The sequence below is a fragment of the Botryllus schlosseri genome, chromosome 10, assembly GCF_051294905.1.
Source record: "Botryllus schlosseri isolate E-star chromosome 10, Bs_hap1, whole genome shotgun sequence".
Taxonomy (NCBI): Eukaryota; Metazoa; Chordata; class Ascidiacea; order Stolidobranchia; family Styelidae; genus Botryllus; species Botryllus schlosseri.
In genome coordinates, this window is record NC_137245.1 from 23,134,531 (window position 1) to 23,150,229 (window position 15,699).

At 43.4% G+C, this 15,699-nt stretch overlaps 2 protein-coding genes across 9 annotated transcripts in view; both read left to right on the forward strand.

The window, feature by feature from the left end:
* LOC145448184 (focal adhesion kinase 1-like) overlaps positions 1 to 15,699 on the forward strand; it is a 96,502-nt gene that overhangs the window by 62,358 nt on the left and 18,445 nt on the right. For all 5 annotated transcript variants that reach the window (XM_080326526.1, XM_080326523.1, XM_080326524.1 and 2 more), the window contains 4 exons: positions 58 to 158; positions 231 to 320; positions 1,312 to 1,456; positions 2,153 to 2,212. In XM_080326526.1, the coding sequence (XP_080182652.1) occupies positions 58 to 158; positions 231 to 320; positions 1,312 to 1,456; positions 2,153 to 2,212 (396 nt within the window). The remainder of the gene's footprint in view (positions 1 to 57; positions 159 to 230; positions 321 to 1,311; positions 1,457 to 2,152; positions 2,213 to 15,699) is intronic.
* The window catches only part of LOC145448185 (aprataxin-like), a 137,337-nt gene that overhangs the window by 39,924 nt on the left and 81,714 nt on the right, over positions 1 to 15,699 (forward strand). The window lies entirely within an intron of this gene.

Consider the following 15,699-nt stretch of genomic DNA (forward strand, 5'->3'; position numbering starts at 1 on the left):
GTTAACCTGTCTCGGGTATGATTACGGCGCTAACGGCTTCGCGCGTGCTTTTCACAGGGACATCGCGGCGCGTAATATTTTAGTTTTCGATCCGAACTGCATCAAGCTGGGCGATTTCGGCCTGTCGCGCTACATCGAAGACCAGAACTATTACACGGGTACGCGTTTGGCCAGGTGCTGGCGCTGTCGAGTCTCGTATGATGACTGAAATTTTCCGTGTTGAATTTTAGCCTCGAAAGGAAAACTACCGATCAAGTGGATGGCTCCGGAATCGATTAATTTTCGGCGTTTCACGACCGCGACGGACGTGTGGATGTTCGGTACGTGTCTAGCGTGGATATAGATATGTTAATAAGAAAATTTCTGCTGCCGTTTTGATTTTGAACGCGTTATAAATGGTTTTGTCGAAGTTTCTGCAAGGCCAATTCCTGCGACTTTGCCGTTTGCTGGACATTTATTTAACTGCGAACCATCGATTCGACATTACGACACAATGCAGCAAAAATACTCAAATACTTGAAATCAAATTTAAGATTCGATGTTTCAACTCTCCTCTTAATGGACAAGTGTCCAGTAGGGTTGTTCAAAAAAAACTTTTTTTTCCAAATCGCACTCGCCTAGTGACTAAATCGTCAGGTTGTCCAAGAAAACGATGCACACCAAATTTAACTCAATTCCAACCAGTAACGGCCGTGCAATCTTGAATTCAAATTTTTAAATTATTATTAAAAATAAAAAAATAAAAATTCTCAAATTTTTCTGTCAACCCCATGAAATTGTTGAGCTGTCTTCAAAGACGATGCAAAACAAATTTGAGTCCATTCCGACTAGTAGAAGCGGAACTATTTGAGTTTTTCGTTGATAATCCCCGGATCAAGAATAATCTGAGAATTATCAACGAAAAACTCGATTAACTCCGCTTCTATAAGTCTGAATTGACTCAAATTTGTTTTGCATCGTCTTTGAAGACAGCTCAACAATTTCATGGGGTTGACAGAAAAATTTGAGAATTTTTATTTTTTTATTTTTAATTATAATTTAAAAATTTCAATTCAAGATTGCACGGCCGTTACTGGTTGGAATTGAGTCAAATTTGGTGTGCATCGTTTTCTTGGACAACCTGACGATTTAGTCACTAGGCGAGTGAGAATTGGAAAAAAAAGTTTTTTTTGAACAACCCTAGTGTCCAGCTTCGTACATTTTGCGATTTCGATATGAAATCAGCGTATGTTCGATATTTCAAATGCTGGCCACTAGACAGGCTTCTAATAAGAGTTACATCGGTTATCTAAATCGGCCCTGCGTTTTCAGCGGTGTGCTGCTGGGAAATCCTGATGATGGGCGTCAAGCCCTTCCAGGGGGTGAAGAACAATGACGTCATAGGCAAGATCGAGAGCGGGGAGCGGCTGGCGATGCCGTCGACGTGCCCCATCGAGATGTACGAGTTGATGCAAAGGTGGGTGGCTGACCTGTTCTGATCGCAGCTCGTGCTTTGCCTAGGCGTAGGCCTATTCTTTCTTTTCGCGCGCTTTTACAGAGCGTCGATGTAACGTATGGCGTCCCGTGGTGATTCGTACTGTGTCATCACTGGTCTAGTAAGCCAACTGTAAGCGCTGTAGTCTGGGAGTTGACTGCTAGAAAATTTTGAGTTTTTCCGAACTAGATTGGAATTAGAATTATAGCTAAACAGTCACATTTCGAATCAGATTAGGATTAGAATTATAGCTGCAGTTCTGAATTGCATTAGAATTGTTTGAATCAAGGTAATTCCGTATCGAATCAAAGTTCGTTATCAAAAGCAAGTGGATGAGAAATGTTGTCACGGCAACTTTGACTCATTTCGCACTGTACTTCCGAACTACGAAGGCTTGTCGCGAAAATTTTCAATTTATCGAGTATATTTTGTCACGACCCTCAAGTGTAAAGTCAGCATACGCATCTTTTTGTGATTTTAACGTTCTTTTAGCCTTCTTAAACACTTGAGGTCTCAACTCGAACGCGTCAGACGAAGTTAATTAGAACCCCATTTCGCGAGACTAACGAATTTGCTTTGCGGGCGATTAGAGACGCTGGTTGCGTGCCTCTGTAGTAAGCTATAGCGCACCGGTAATATTCTGATGCCGAATGAATAATCGTCGATGATTTGTCGCAGGTGCTGGTCTTACGACCCCGGACATCGGCCGTACTTCTCGGAGATCAAGCAAGATATCGGGTGAGCTTACGCGCTTTGGTTTTTGTGTCGTGAAGGTGATTTCCAGCGCGTACGTACGACGGGAAACGAGAAGCGGGGTGCTCGTGTTAGGCAGCGTTACGACTTTGCGTGGGAATCGGCATTATTTGTTTTATAGACACGCCCGGCTTGCGCCGATGAATAATATCGTATTTCTCAGTGTGACGCGTTTGTAACTCGTAAATAATGATGCTAATTACTTTATGTATTGTGACAAGGGAATCCAGATAGTTGACGGCTCTCTCTGTTGGTACTGTCGACTGTCGATAATAGATGAACATTCCTATAATTCGCGCAGCGTCAGATTGATAGTATCGTTGCGCGCTAGATCCGGTTAAAATCGGATACTCGGCAGATTACGATTCCTAACATACTGTCAAACCTCGAGCCGATCGTGCGATTAGCGTCCGCAGTGACGTCATACTTAAGACGGCTACACGCAATTCAATTTCACGCTTGTCGCGGCAAATGTGATGTACACTTTTATGCAGTCTGGTACAGTTTCGTGTTTTGACAGATATTCGGCCGCCTTGGGTGCATCTGTGCAAGATTAGGTATCCGATGCTCCACTGCAAGCACGTAGATGTTACTTGCAGGAGTACAAGACCGATTTCGGAAGTGATTTTAGTCGCAAACGCTAATTAGGTGTGTAGGCAGTCGGCAAAATCGAACGACTATAGAAGCAGCGATTTCCAAGTACGTGAATAGTAAGCAAACTGGGCCCGGTTTTGCTTCAAAAGCTGAAATGCGGAAGCAGTCTCAAAAGTTACTATTTTAAGCCCAGTTTTGGCTGACTAACTGAAAGCTATTTGCACAAGTAGCAGTAGCATGGAGCAGACGTGAACGACTATAAAATTTTCAGATTTTCCAAATTAGATTACAATTCGAATTATAGACGTACAATTTTTTTCCAAATGGCACTAGAATTAGCATTATTAGAACTATCGCTACCCAGGTTTTTCCAAATTTGATTAGAATTGGAATTATATATAGCTGTGCATTTTTTCCGAAATTAGATTAGAATTAGAACTATCGCTACAGAGGTGGTTACAAATTTGATTAGAATTAGAATTATAGCTATGCATTTCTTTCAAAATTAGACTAGGATTAGAATTAGAACTATCGCTACACATGTTTTTCCGAATTAGATTGGAATTGGAATTACTGAATTCGCGAAAACTTGGAAAGTGTACAAGTTCAGTTCATGTGAAATTAGAGTTCAGAGTCTTCAGCATGAGAATGGCAAATGTCTGTACAGCAATCTCGGCTCGTTGTGCACTATACTCTTCTCCTGTAGCATTTTCAGGAAAAGCACAAATTAGATTCGAATTAAAATTATAGCATAGAAATTAGAATTAGATTACCGACATATCGCTCTAATTAGTGTAATTATTCGCTAATTGCCCAAGTCTGGTCTAGAGTCATAACTATACTCAAGTAAATAGTGCAATTAGGTAATTAACCTATTTGAGTGCTCCGAAAAAGTGAAAATACTCCGTATGCTGACCACCTCGACTGGTTGTTTCATCTCTGCACTCGGCCCCGGTCTTTATCCCTTGAAATTCGCGAAATGTCGAGATGTCTTTTCGTGATTAAATTTTGTCGCGGAGACGCCCGTCTAGATCAATAACCGCTGCGCCGAAAACCGGTGGGAGACGGAGTCGCATTATTGCGACCTTCCGCGTCACAATGCCGTCACGCCGGACAATGGTATTTTGTTTGCCTCCGCATTTTTCGGATTAGGCTCGCTTACCGAGCGCACTTAACGGTAACATTAGCGCGGGGAATGCGTGCACCGTTTTGGCTGGGGCCTGGGCAAAGTGTAGTACCTATACCTAGCTAGGCGATTCCACTCCGAGCTGAGTATCATGCTTTTTGTCGAATCGATTACCCCTATTATGTCCAGAGGTGATCGGTAACGACGACACGGAGTAAGTGAGTAGATTTTCTTACTTACAGTATAAGTAATTATATCGTCAGACTGCAGTCTTCAGCCAAAGCACTTTTTACGCTTTGGATTTTGAAACTGAGTGACATTGTCATAAAAATCGGGGATTTAGCACCTGTGTTCCATTAACTAAATATGCGTTCGAAGATTTCACCCATTTTTGCAATCCTGTCATTGTGCATGACTCGAACCAAGTCATATGACTCGAGACTATAGGTCGGCCGAAACCGACTTCCATGAACGGTAAAGTCACCACGCTGTTGGTATTTTGTCTACTAGTCCTGATACTCGGAAAATATGGCCAGAAACTGTTAGGGCTGAGGAAAATTACGATATTATGAATGCGAGCCATTCTATATCACTCGAGTAGAGTTGAAAAAAGTAGGTTGAACGACTTGAACTCATAACTGAACAATGAACGCTATGACTCGGACTCGACCCTTTACTCACTGACTTGGACTCGCGCTTGACTCGGTGGTGAATTAAAAATTACCCGACTTGACTCGAGTCCAAACTAGAAAAGTAAGATTGACTTGTGACTCGGAACTTTGTGACTTGGTTACAACCCTGCAGTGGACTGCTTCTGCCTATTTTGTAGTATTATCAGTCATCGCTGCAACACTAGATCTAGAATACCAACTATTTACTTACTTGGAAAACGTTACTGCTACTTTTACTTGGTAAAAATTCTACTGGAGTACCAACGATCGCTGTTGTTAAGAAGCAGTGTATTTTTGCGAAACCGGAGATGCCTTCGTTATCATCTGATACGCAATGCATGATCTGCGGATGGGACGCGATCGAACACGCGATATGGCCGAACGTGTTCCGCGTTTCGATTGATAATGCGCCTGGTGACGTAGACGAGGAATTCGGGACGGTTTCGGACTGGCGCGAGAAATTGCGAGCTCGAAATTCAGTCCGCGTATGTCGAGACAGACTCCGGGCCCTTGAACACCGGTAAAGCCCATAAAATAGTACAAAATCATGCGAAAAGTCTTCCACTTTTGCCCAATGTATCACCGGATCTGGTCGTGTTTCGTGAGAAGACACACGTGGGGGTACAGAACTTCAGTATGCAATTGAATAATATTTTCATATTGAAATAAACCCGACTATTTTCGACTGGTACTCGTCAGCGTTCAATTGGTACGCTTATACAATGTTCTTTTCAAATCTCTCTTAGTTACTAACGATTACCCCTGACGAGTGTCTGTGTCAGCCGACAATATTCGGGATTATTTCGATATGAATATACTATTCGATCATTTCTTGAGTATTCTGGCGTTACCCTGCGTAAACCAGCAGTGTCGCGTCATTTCCTTCCTGGTTAAAAGGCGTTCCGGATTGTTGGCGGATTTGTTGCATGTCGGCATTTCGATAGACTCCCGCCCCATTGCTAAAAGTTGCATTGTTTGCGGTGGTGTCATAAAAGCATTTCCCGCGTTGTGCCGTTTTGACGGACTCCCTTAACGGGAGTAGAAGTGTATTTAGTTATAGATACATTCGCGTGCGCCTAATCTGTATATACTTCATCGCCTTACCTTTGAGACGGTCAGACTGCAAGCGTTGCGTAAAAGGGCGGACAGATCGATCAGATTTAGGCTCGATTCTAGAATGTTCAATGTTCACCGCTAGTCTTTTTTTCGGATTTCCTGACAGCTTTCGTATCTTATGGCATTTCCGGGCGCGTGTCTCGGGTTCTAATTGACGTATTATGTTTTTTAGCCTTCCGGTTTAGTAATTTAGTAATGCGGTGACTTTCACGTATTAATCGAAGGATTGATACTTGAGAAATCGCAAGATGCATCTCAGACTTGAACAATAACGCAAAACGACTAACGACATTGCAAAGAGGTGAAACTTTTAAAAAATACTTTCAGATACGGTGATACCGGCGGACATTTCGCCCGTTACAAACATCCCAAATCTATTTCATATTTTACAATATCCAAGTTTCATACTTTGCATAGTTCTAAGTATAAGGCTGTTAGATGGAACTAGAAGTATAGTACTAAAACGAAGCATATGACAACGTTCGCGTTTGTGCGATGAACTCGGGTCGAAAATTTCAAATTTTGCTCCCTTTTCGAAAGATCTGTCCATCAATCGTACAAATCTAGCGCCAATCTCAGCGCCACACGCGCACAAATCCAACTTTGTGTGCTAGCTAGGATACGTAATCTTCGAGATGGCGGGCTGTCATCGGTCGAAATCTCGACACCTTTCATCTGCGCGGATTTGTTTACGGCCTTGATCTGCTCAAGGTGCGAGATTCTGGGAAGTTTGTCTTGTGTGTGGTCCGTTTTCTACACGTGTAGATTATGTAACGCGACGCGCTTAACGGCCTCCTCCACTTGTTTGGTTCAATATCGGGCCGTTTCGATTTAATATGTCCCTGAGACAGCTTTTGGTGGATGCTAACAAGTTGTACTTTGATTAGGTTCCCCTGCGTGTATTTTCGAAATCTCAGGTATCAAGAGCCTCTAGTTTTATTTCATTTAAATTGTGTCTCCAATTTCAAATAACATCGCTTGGTTACAATATGAAAACGTACAATGACGTCATCACGTTTTATAATCCGACATTTATTATGGCGCAGAGCCGAACCAGGCACCCTCAATCGCGCTGGCTGAAATCCATTCCCGCTCCGCGGCCAAACTCTGCAATGTTGACGGAAGGCTCTTTTGTGTCGGGCGGGATTACGCGCGTAACCGTGTAGCACAAAAGCCAGTTACGCGGGCTTTAGCCGTCGGGATTAACCTGGCATTAGGAAGCCTTTGTCCGCAACACGCACTTGCCAGGAGTTGAATGCCCGGGCCGTATCTCAGCCATTTGGGAGCCCGCCTAATGAGTTTGCGTAGACCCGCGCGCATGCCTCGGAATTCGGGTGATGATTAGCGGCTTTTAAGAGGCGTTTTCGGTGATATCGTTAGTGTAAATAAGCAACGTGAATTTACGAGTTTTTCAGGCTTATGTCGTCTTTTCATCGGTGTTTAGGGAAGCTGCTGTGTAAGGTTTCGATTGTTGTAAGTTTATTTGTGTTTTGCGAATATGTGAATTTTACGTATCGCGTGCCTACTATTGCCCGGTATGAAAAGCTCTCTAAAACGAGCGCCGTTGTCCGCTGTTTGCGCTGGCTCTATGGCGGAATTACGTCATTGTTTATTTCGTATAGCCACTGGATCTTACCGATTGTCCCGTAATAGAAGAGTGATTCACGCGGTGTCCATTTCGCTCTAATTGTGGTAAAAATCACGTTCTTATTTCGGGGCGCGTGGTGGGTTGCTTTGAAACGGCTCCGTAATTGCGAATTGTTAACGTTGGCATCAAAACTGCTGGTTTTGAGTGTCAGGTCCGGGCTATTACTATCGGCAGTGAGAACACTTCACGTTTTAACGTACCTGGCGTTGGAGTTGTCTTGCACTGCGCTTAGAATATGAGGTCGAATCAGCAGTCTTGTTGCCGCTGTTTATCGGAGTATTTAAGTAAGTACATGGCTGCTTTTCTCGTTGATATCTGGCCGAATCACAATTCGCGGTTTTCATTCAATTGCGTTTTTCGTGTAATATGGCATTGGGAGTCGGAGGCGGCTCCCGCTGGTAATTGGCAGAGGCTTATACGACGGTTTCTTGCTAGTGTTTGTATCGATCGAATTGGCGTGCGTGTGTTTTATGTCGGGCTGGTGTTGCGTACCGTAACCGGGAAGCAGGTAGACTTTGTGCTCGTACTGAACTTGGCATATTACGATTCTGTCTTGAAATATAACCCCTGAATTCAGCGTGTGCCGCTCCCCCATCCTTGTCGTTTGGAGCAGTAGCATAACCAGGGCATATATAGTTGTGAGCCGAAGAAAATGCGCATGAATTCCAAGAAGTGGTGAGAGTGGTTATCGCTGGCTTTATTTCAATATGAATATATTATTTGATTGTATATTGAAGTTCGCTACCGCCAAGAATGTCTCCAATTAGAAGTAGAAGTAGCTTCGTAAAGGTACAAAGTAAAGTCGGCGATTCTCGGATAAAAAATAACCATTCCTTGGTTTTGCTTTAAAAATGAAAACTATTAAGTAGTTGTAGTATAGAATCAAAACCACTTGGGGAAACAGTGCGTGTCGGCAAAACCTACTTCAGCATTCCGAAAACTAGTAGTATTTCGTCACAGACCGGGTCTGGTCGATTTTCATTTTTGCTGTGTTGCGGGTGACTTCGATTTCCGACACTACAAGCATTCGTTGATAACTGCGTTCCGGATCAAAGACTATTTCTGATCTCTCGGAACAGGTGGCAAAACACTCGAAACACTGTCTGTCTTTTAAGCAAGCTACAGAGAGAACGCCACACGAATGACGGACGACACATCAAAGTCGGCCGTGAGATATTCTACTTTGTCGCGTAGTCGGTCCACTTCAAAGCTTTAGCGGGGAGAGAGCTTTAAATTCTTTCGAATTGATATATAATGGGTTCGCGTGTCGCTGTCGGCTGTTGCATTTACGCATAAAGCGACCGCCGTTTAATATACAGCGTTATGATGCGATAATTACCGCGGGTATGTCAGTAATGAACAGGTCTCCCGAAACGGTTTGCTTAGCGGTAAATCGCGGGCGCTTAGCGTGACTTGAGATTCTGGTTGCGTGCCGTCTTTGCTTTGTGCCGGGCATCTTGATCGGTATTATTATTTCGGCTCTCGTACTATTTGTACAAGCTTTGTCAGTGCCAGAGCGACGCGATTTCGGTGTTTGCTTTGCGAATTCTAGCGCGAGGCCGCGGTCCGTCGTTATGCGGGATTTGCGAGGCCCGGCGCAGACGTGGCGTTGGCTGTCGGTAGGTTTTAGGGATGCTGTACAAAGTTTACCTGTATATAGTGTGCAGGTAGTGGATGGGGCGTGGTTGTGTCTATAATTTTAAGACACCATCGGGACACATTACTAAATGCCATATTCGCGCAGAGATATTTTCAGCTCTAGGTGGTCAGTGGTTAGTAAAGAAATACTTTTACTTTTCGAAGCACTGAAGGAAGTCATGCGTAGCTGCAATGCTTCTCGAGTGGATCTTATGATTTTATGTTAGAAGAGCTTCTTGGAGGTGCAGAACTTCAATATACAATTCAATTCATTTGTATTGAAATGAACCCGAATATTTTCGGGGTAATCGTCAGCAACTAGTATAGAGAATTGGGAAGAACGTTGTATATCAACAATCACGTCACACATCGTCATATTTTGTGATACGATTGTTGATATACAATGTTCTTTCCAATTCTCTACTAGTTGCTGACGATTACCCCTATCGAGTGCCAGCCGAAAATATTCGGGTTCGTTTCAATACGAATATACTATTCGATTTAGATTACTTGAAGTTCACGGCTTTCAGTTTTTAGGCAGAACCAGGCGTAGAATAAATGCTGTTATATTTTCTTGGATATCGCTACATCTTCTTTTACTTGAGTAGCGACGAATACGAATTTGAAGGCATCTGGAAATTATCCGGTTCGTGATATTTAGTGAGTCGGATTCGACCGTGTTGTCGCGCGCGGGCGATAATAGAGGCTTTGTCGTGGTAAGTTAGCTTGGCGGAATATCTGTAGTGATAGCGGTTTATGCTCACGGCTCGTTAACGTAATGCGAGGTTGTGTTGAAGTTCAGGAGTACACTGTGGCGAGAAGTGGTGGACATTGACAACCATAAAATTTTCAGCGTTTCCGAACTAGATTCGAATCAGAATTACTGCATTCGAGAAAACTTCGAAATTTAATCAAGTTCCTGATTAGAAATAAAGAGTTACAACAAAATTCGAGCTCGGTTCATATCAATCCATAGTTCATTCTCGTATGCATGAGAGTGGCAAATATCTGTACAGTAGGGCTCTTCAAAAATGACTTTTTTTTTCTCAAATCGTACTGGCTACTTGATAAAATTGTTAAGTTACCTAATTTAAGCTTACACACAAAATTTGGTTCAATTCCAGCCAGTAACCGCTTTGCTACAGGAGAAGAAAGTTTCTATTTATCATATAAAAATAAATAATAAAAATTTTGAAAATTATCTGTTCACCCCATGAAAGTGTTAGGCTGTCTATAGAAACGATGCTGACCAAATTTGGTTCAATTCCAACCAGTGGAAGCGGAGTTATTGCCGTCGAAAAATGTGGATTTGAATCAAATAGTATTTACGGTGACCGATTCTTTGTTTATTTATTATAGTTCTGCTCACCGTAAATACTATTTTATTCAAATCCAAATTTTTCGACGGCAATAACTCCGCTTCCGCTGGTTGGAATTGAACCAAATTTTGTGTGCAGGCTTAAATTAGGTAACCTAACAATTTTATCAAGTAGCCAGTACGATTTGAGAGAAAAGTCATTTTTGAAGAGCCCTACTGCACAGAGTAGGCCTACGCCAATCTTGGAAATTCGATTAGAATTAAAAATTATGGCATAAAACATGTTGTATTAAAATTAGATTGCCGGCATTCTGCTGTAATTAGTATAATTATACACTGAATTATCTAGTTGTCAAAGCCTGCCGGTAGTTGACCGATTTTAGTGTGATCGCCGGAGATGACGCCGGCTTGCTTGATATTTGAAATCCGTGTCCGGAATTAACATTTAACGCGAGCCTTGGATTTGCTTTGATGATGTCCTGATTCTGTGGAAACTCGGACTTGTTTATACGCCGCACGGAAATTCTGTTTCATACCGAATTTCGCGTTCAATTCCCGAACCGAAATCCCGAGTTCGGTTGAGCTTGAGGTATATTCAATATTCATACTTGAATCCGTGCTTATAGCTCATATTCCACGGTCGCTACAGCATTCTATTGATGCTTCGCCTTCCGTTGTTTTTCTGTCGCGTGTGTTCATCCCATCGCCCGCAGCGGCGTAACCCACAGAATCAACATCCGCGCGTGACTTATCCTGTGTTTTGCCCGGGTCGCGAACGCCGCGCTACTTGTAACGGACTTCCGTTGTGTTCCGTGTCGGGCCGCCGATGAGAAAAGGCTTTTACCACGAAGCGGTGATTGATAAGCGCGTAATGCGTGCGAATAAACGCGATGCTACTTATGTTTGGGAATAGCTTCGAATATATATGGTCATTGGTCACAGGCACGATTTGGTAATCGTTTACACACAGAATCCAACATCCAATAAATTTGATTCCTTCACTTTTGGCAAGCGGATGGGATGGAGTGACTATAGAATGTGTATGTCGCCCTGGTTTAGAACATGTCTCTCTCACTTTAAAAGTTTAGGCGTGCATCATTCTTGCGTCCGCAAGGAAAATGTTGCCAGTTAAATCTCTTTCCAAAATAATTACCTATTTCTGGAACATGACTATTTCGTTTGCCTTTGTGATCATGGTGAGGCTCGATGGATACGTGATAGAAATGTCGTTCTATGATTATTCGCGGCCTTATGCGACCTTTTCATCGAAGTTGACATACGGTCAATGGTCATATGACGTTTGGAGACTAAAGCTGTGGGAATGAAGGATTAAAATTATATTTCTCGTTGATGACATATTCATTTTGAGTATTGATGTGACGGACGCGTCGGTGTATATTTTCGTTACTCGAAAACATTGACTCTGCTGCACTACATTGCTCGACAATATAATTGATACTCTAATCGCTGTGCCAAGCTCCGGTCTAGATATCTTGATTTGCTGATGCGCTGTGTTCCCCACAGTTGCTTGTAGCGACGCGGGTATTATAGCGGAAGTGCTAATTACCGCACCGAGGTCGTTGAATGCGTGGCTTAACAAAAGGCTATACGGTGTTTGCTCGAACTTAGCGGAAATCACCCGATAGGATTCGAAGGTTTACGGAACCTTCTCGTATTTAGCGTCTCATTTCAACGCGAGTCAACTTTATCGATTAGTTCGGCCAACATCAATCTTATAGTATCGAGAATGGATCTCGCGACCGCAAACGGACATGTGAAAAGAATCGCGACGATGTATACTTCCGCCCTGGAAACTAATTCGGGAAATAAAACCCATCCGATGAGTTGGTTTTATTGCGTTCGGGCGTGTTGAGAATTTTTTTTCACTCGCGATTGACCTTTACACTCGCTATTGGCCTCGTGAACCCCCGGTACTCGGGATCCAACTGGTACTGCTATTTTGGGTTGCGAAAGTGCTATTTTAAACGCATGATATTTCAATATCGGTCACTCCGACAAAGAGTCTGTGTGGTAGAGTTGTCATCCCGCGTGTTGTATAGATTACGATTTGAATGTTGCGGTGTTCAAAGTAATCAGCGTCGGTACACAAGTAGAAATAACAGCAGCGAGTTCCAGGTCATGTCAAAAGTACTTCAAGGGGGATTGGAAAGTGTATGTAGTGTCAGAAAGTAGATTTGGTCGCGGGGCCTCGGACTGTAGCAGTTGATTTGACTTGGATTCTTTCGAAATTGTAAGCTGCATCTTTGCAACTCGCTCGAAATAACTGAAAATACGCTGCGAGTAGGTGCAATTTTCGAAAATGTATACTGCTGCTTTGATACCGTGGCTATTTCGTCCGGTTGCTGTGACAGTTTCGCTCATGTAAGCGATGCATGCAAACATCCTATAGTACTGTCTGCTACTCCAAATCCAAAGTGTACAGAGTAGGTGTTTTTGCCTAAAACTGTCGAGTGGAAGTAGTCTGCAAGCAGGAAAAACTGACTGGAGTACCCCTGAAAAGTAGACGTACTCCCCTACCGACCACCTCGTGAATTTTAACGTGTTTGAATTCGTGGTTTTGTATGCATGGCTCTAATTTGAAAGCCTGAAATTGGCGGGCTCGCGTCGCAAAAACAAAGGGTCAAGAGGTCGTGTTGACGTGGTGCGGACCCTCCGTTTTTATCGCGGAATGCCACGCGCGATAACAACGCATGACATCTTGCGGCAGGGAAGACAAACAATTCCGCCGGACTGCGATAAGGCACGCGATGCGTTCAACATTAATACGTTAATAATTGAGCGGCGGTGTCGTTTCGTAAATAAGCCTCTGTTTGCGGCGCGTATACTCTGGCGGGTTATGCTGGTATGCCGGGTGGCGCTTGCGGTGTTGTTGTGTGGCGAATGAATGGGCGCTTTTTGCGGGCGCAGGCGTGAACCGGGATGGTCTTTGGTCTGGCGTCGGGATGAATTCGATAGTGTGCGATCGTGTCGGCGCGCCTGTTGTTGGTAAATAACTTGATTGTGAGACCTACAAGCTGACGCCTTGTAGGTTCTGAGATTTACGCTGCCGTTCAGTCGCAGCCTTGCGATTTTAATTTATTGAAAGGTGAAAGCAGCGCTGGGAATAACCGAGTGGGCCTGCCTGATTGATTCGGTGCCGAAGTATCTGCATCAAAGATGCGGATAGTTAAGTACCGTAATATAGATGCGACAACAAGTAATATAATTTGGTATTTGTTCGACAGTATTTTTGATCGCACTTTGTTGCAGCGCCAAGGGTCGATCAATACTTGAGAGATATGTCATTTCCACCGTGCGGAGCGTTGTTCTACGTGTTTCGTATGCTGGGATGCGACAAAACGAGATTTCTAGGCTTCCACAGTGGAAAAGAGTAACTATTATTACGGTCTCATTGATAAATATCCTCTTAGCGTAAGTCGACTCGAATCGAATCTCCGTGTCTCGAATCATTGTGCCCACCCCTAATCGTGACGTCCTGTCATTATTCACCACAATCCCTTTAATGGTCGCACTGGTTACGCTCATGGCGTGGCTCTGCTGAATGGGGATTAGGGCTCTTCAAAAATGACTTTTTTTCTCAAATCGTACTGGCTACTTGATAAAATTGTTAGGTTACCTAATTTAAGCCTACACACAAAATCTGGTTCAATTCCAGCCAGTAACCGCTTTGCTACAGGAGAAGAAAGTTTCTATTCATTATCTAAAATAAATAATAAAAAATTTGAAAATTTTTTGTTCATCCCATGAAAGTGTTAGGCTGTCTATAAAAACGACGCTCACCAAATTTGGTTCAATTCCAACCAGTGGAAGCGGAGTCATTGCCGTCGAAAAATTTTGATTTGAATAAAATAGTATTTATGGTGACCGATTCTTTGTTTGTTTATTATAGTTGTGCTCACCGTAAATACTATTTAATTCAAATCAAAATTTTTCGACGGCAATAACTCCGCTTCCACTGGTTGGAATTGAACCAAATTTGGTGAGGATCGTTTCTATAGACAGCCCAACACTATCATGGGGTGAACAGAAAATTTTCAAATTTTTCATTATTTATTTTTATATAATAAATAAAAACTTTCTTCTCCTGTAGCAAAGCGGTTACTGGCTGGAATTGAACCAAATTTTGTGTGTAGGCTTAAATTAGGTGACCCAACAATTTTATCAAGTAGCCAGTACGATTTGAGAAAAAAAGGTCATTTTTGAAGAGCCCTAATGGGGATGCGTCTCAACGGTGGATTTGTTGGATTTATTCTATACATACAATGGACCCGGCTCGCAAGTCTATGCACGGTGCGCGGCTGCACGCGTCTTGCATGCGCAAGTGATTGCGCCCGCTTATGATAAGTTGCTGCCCGTGCCTCAATTTCTATTCGTGACACGAAATGCGGTAAGCTCCTACTCTGGTAGCGCATCTGCCAGTCTATACAATGCATCTACGTTGTTCCGTACATGATATTTCGAAATCGTGCTGCATTCACTTCCCGCTCGGTAAAACAGGCCTCTCTGATTCTAGCATGGTATATGTCTGCTTCGAGCCACAGTTTCGTTGACCCGGGATATTGTCCGGTCGAGTGCCTGATTGCATTCAGTTGCCTATTTTAACGCGCCGCGCTCCGTGGGAAAAAGCGCGTATCAATGCCGCGGTTCCCGCGAAACTGGAATCAGCCCTTTCGATACCCACGCGCGAAGTGTATGTCAGTGTCAGGCGCACCCGTTTGAACCGCGCTAAGGCGAGAAGCCTAATAACGGCGTTCTATTAGTAACCCTCGGATAGGCATCGGTATCCTATCTGTGCTATTCTGGGCTCGGTAGGTATTTGGAACGCTGGTAAACGGGCCTACGATTGTATTTGTTGCGATCGCACAAAAGAACCTGCGAAAAAGGGGAAATCGAACGCTCGCCCTTGTCGAAGTCGGCCTGTTGTTTCGCGATACGGATACCCTGTTGGGTCAATATGCTCTGTGTATGGTGTGGAGTGTTTACGAATGGGATCTTACCAATGCCGTCGCGACATAGCTGACATCGGTATTGTGCGTGTCGATTTGGGGTTACGTTAGCGGTACGCTCAGTACAGGCTTTGAATTAGATCGCACAATCAGCGTGTGCCTGTAGTGATCTGCTGCGAGGCTGTTGTGAATTTAGCATTTTCGGTAGTGACCAGGGTTTTGTTGCAGAATTGAATTGTATTTGGCGTTTAGCGTTTTACGGTAGTTCTTAGGTTTTGTTGTAAAACTTAGTTGTACTCTAATTAAACCTGTTGTGAATTGAGCGTTTCACCATAGGACACTGTGGTTTCACGGTAGTGATTAAGTTTTGTAAAATGAAGCTCTATATGGCACC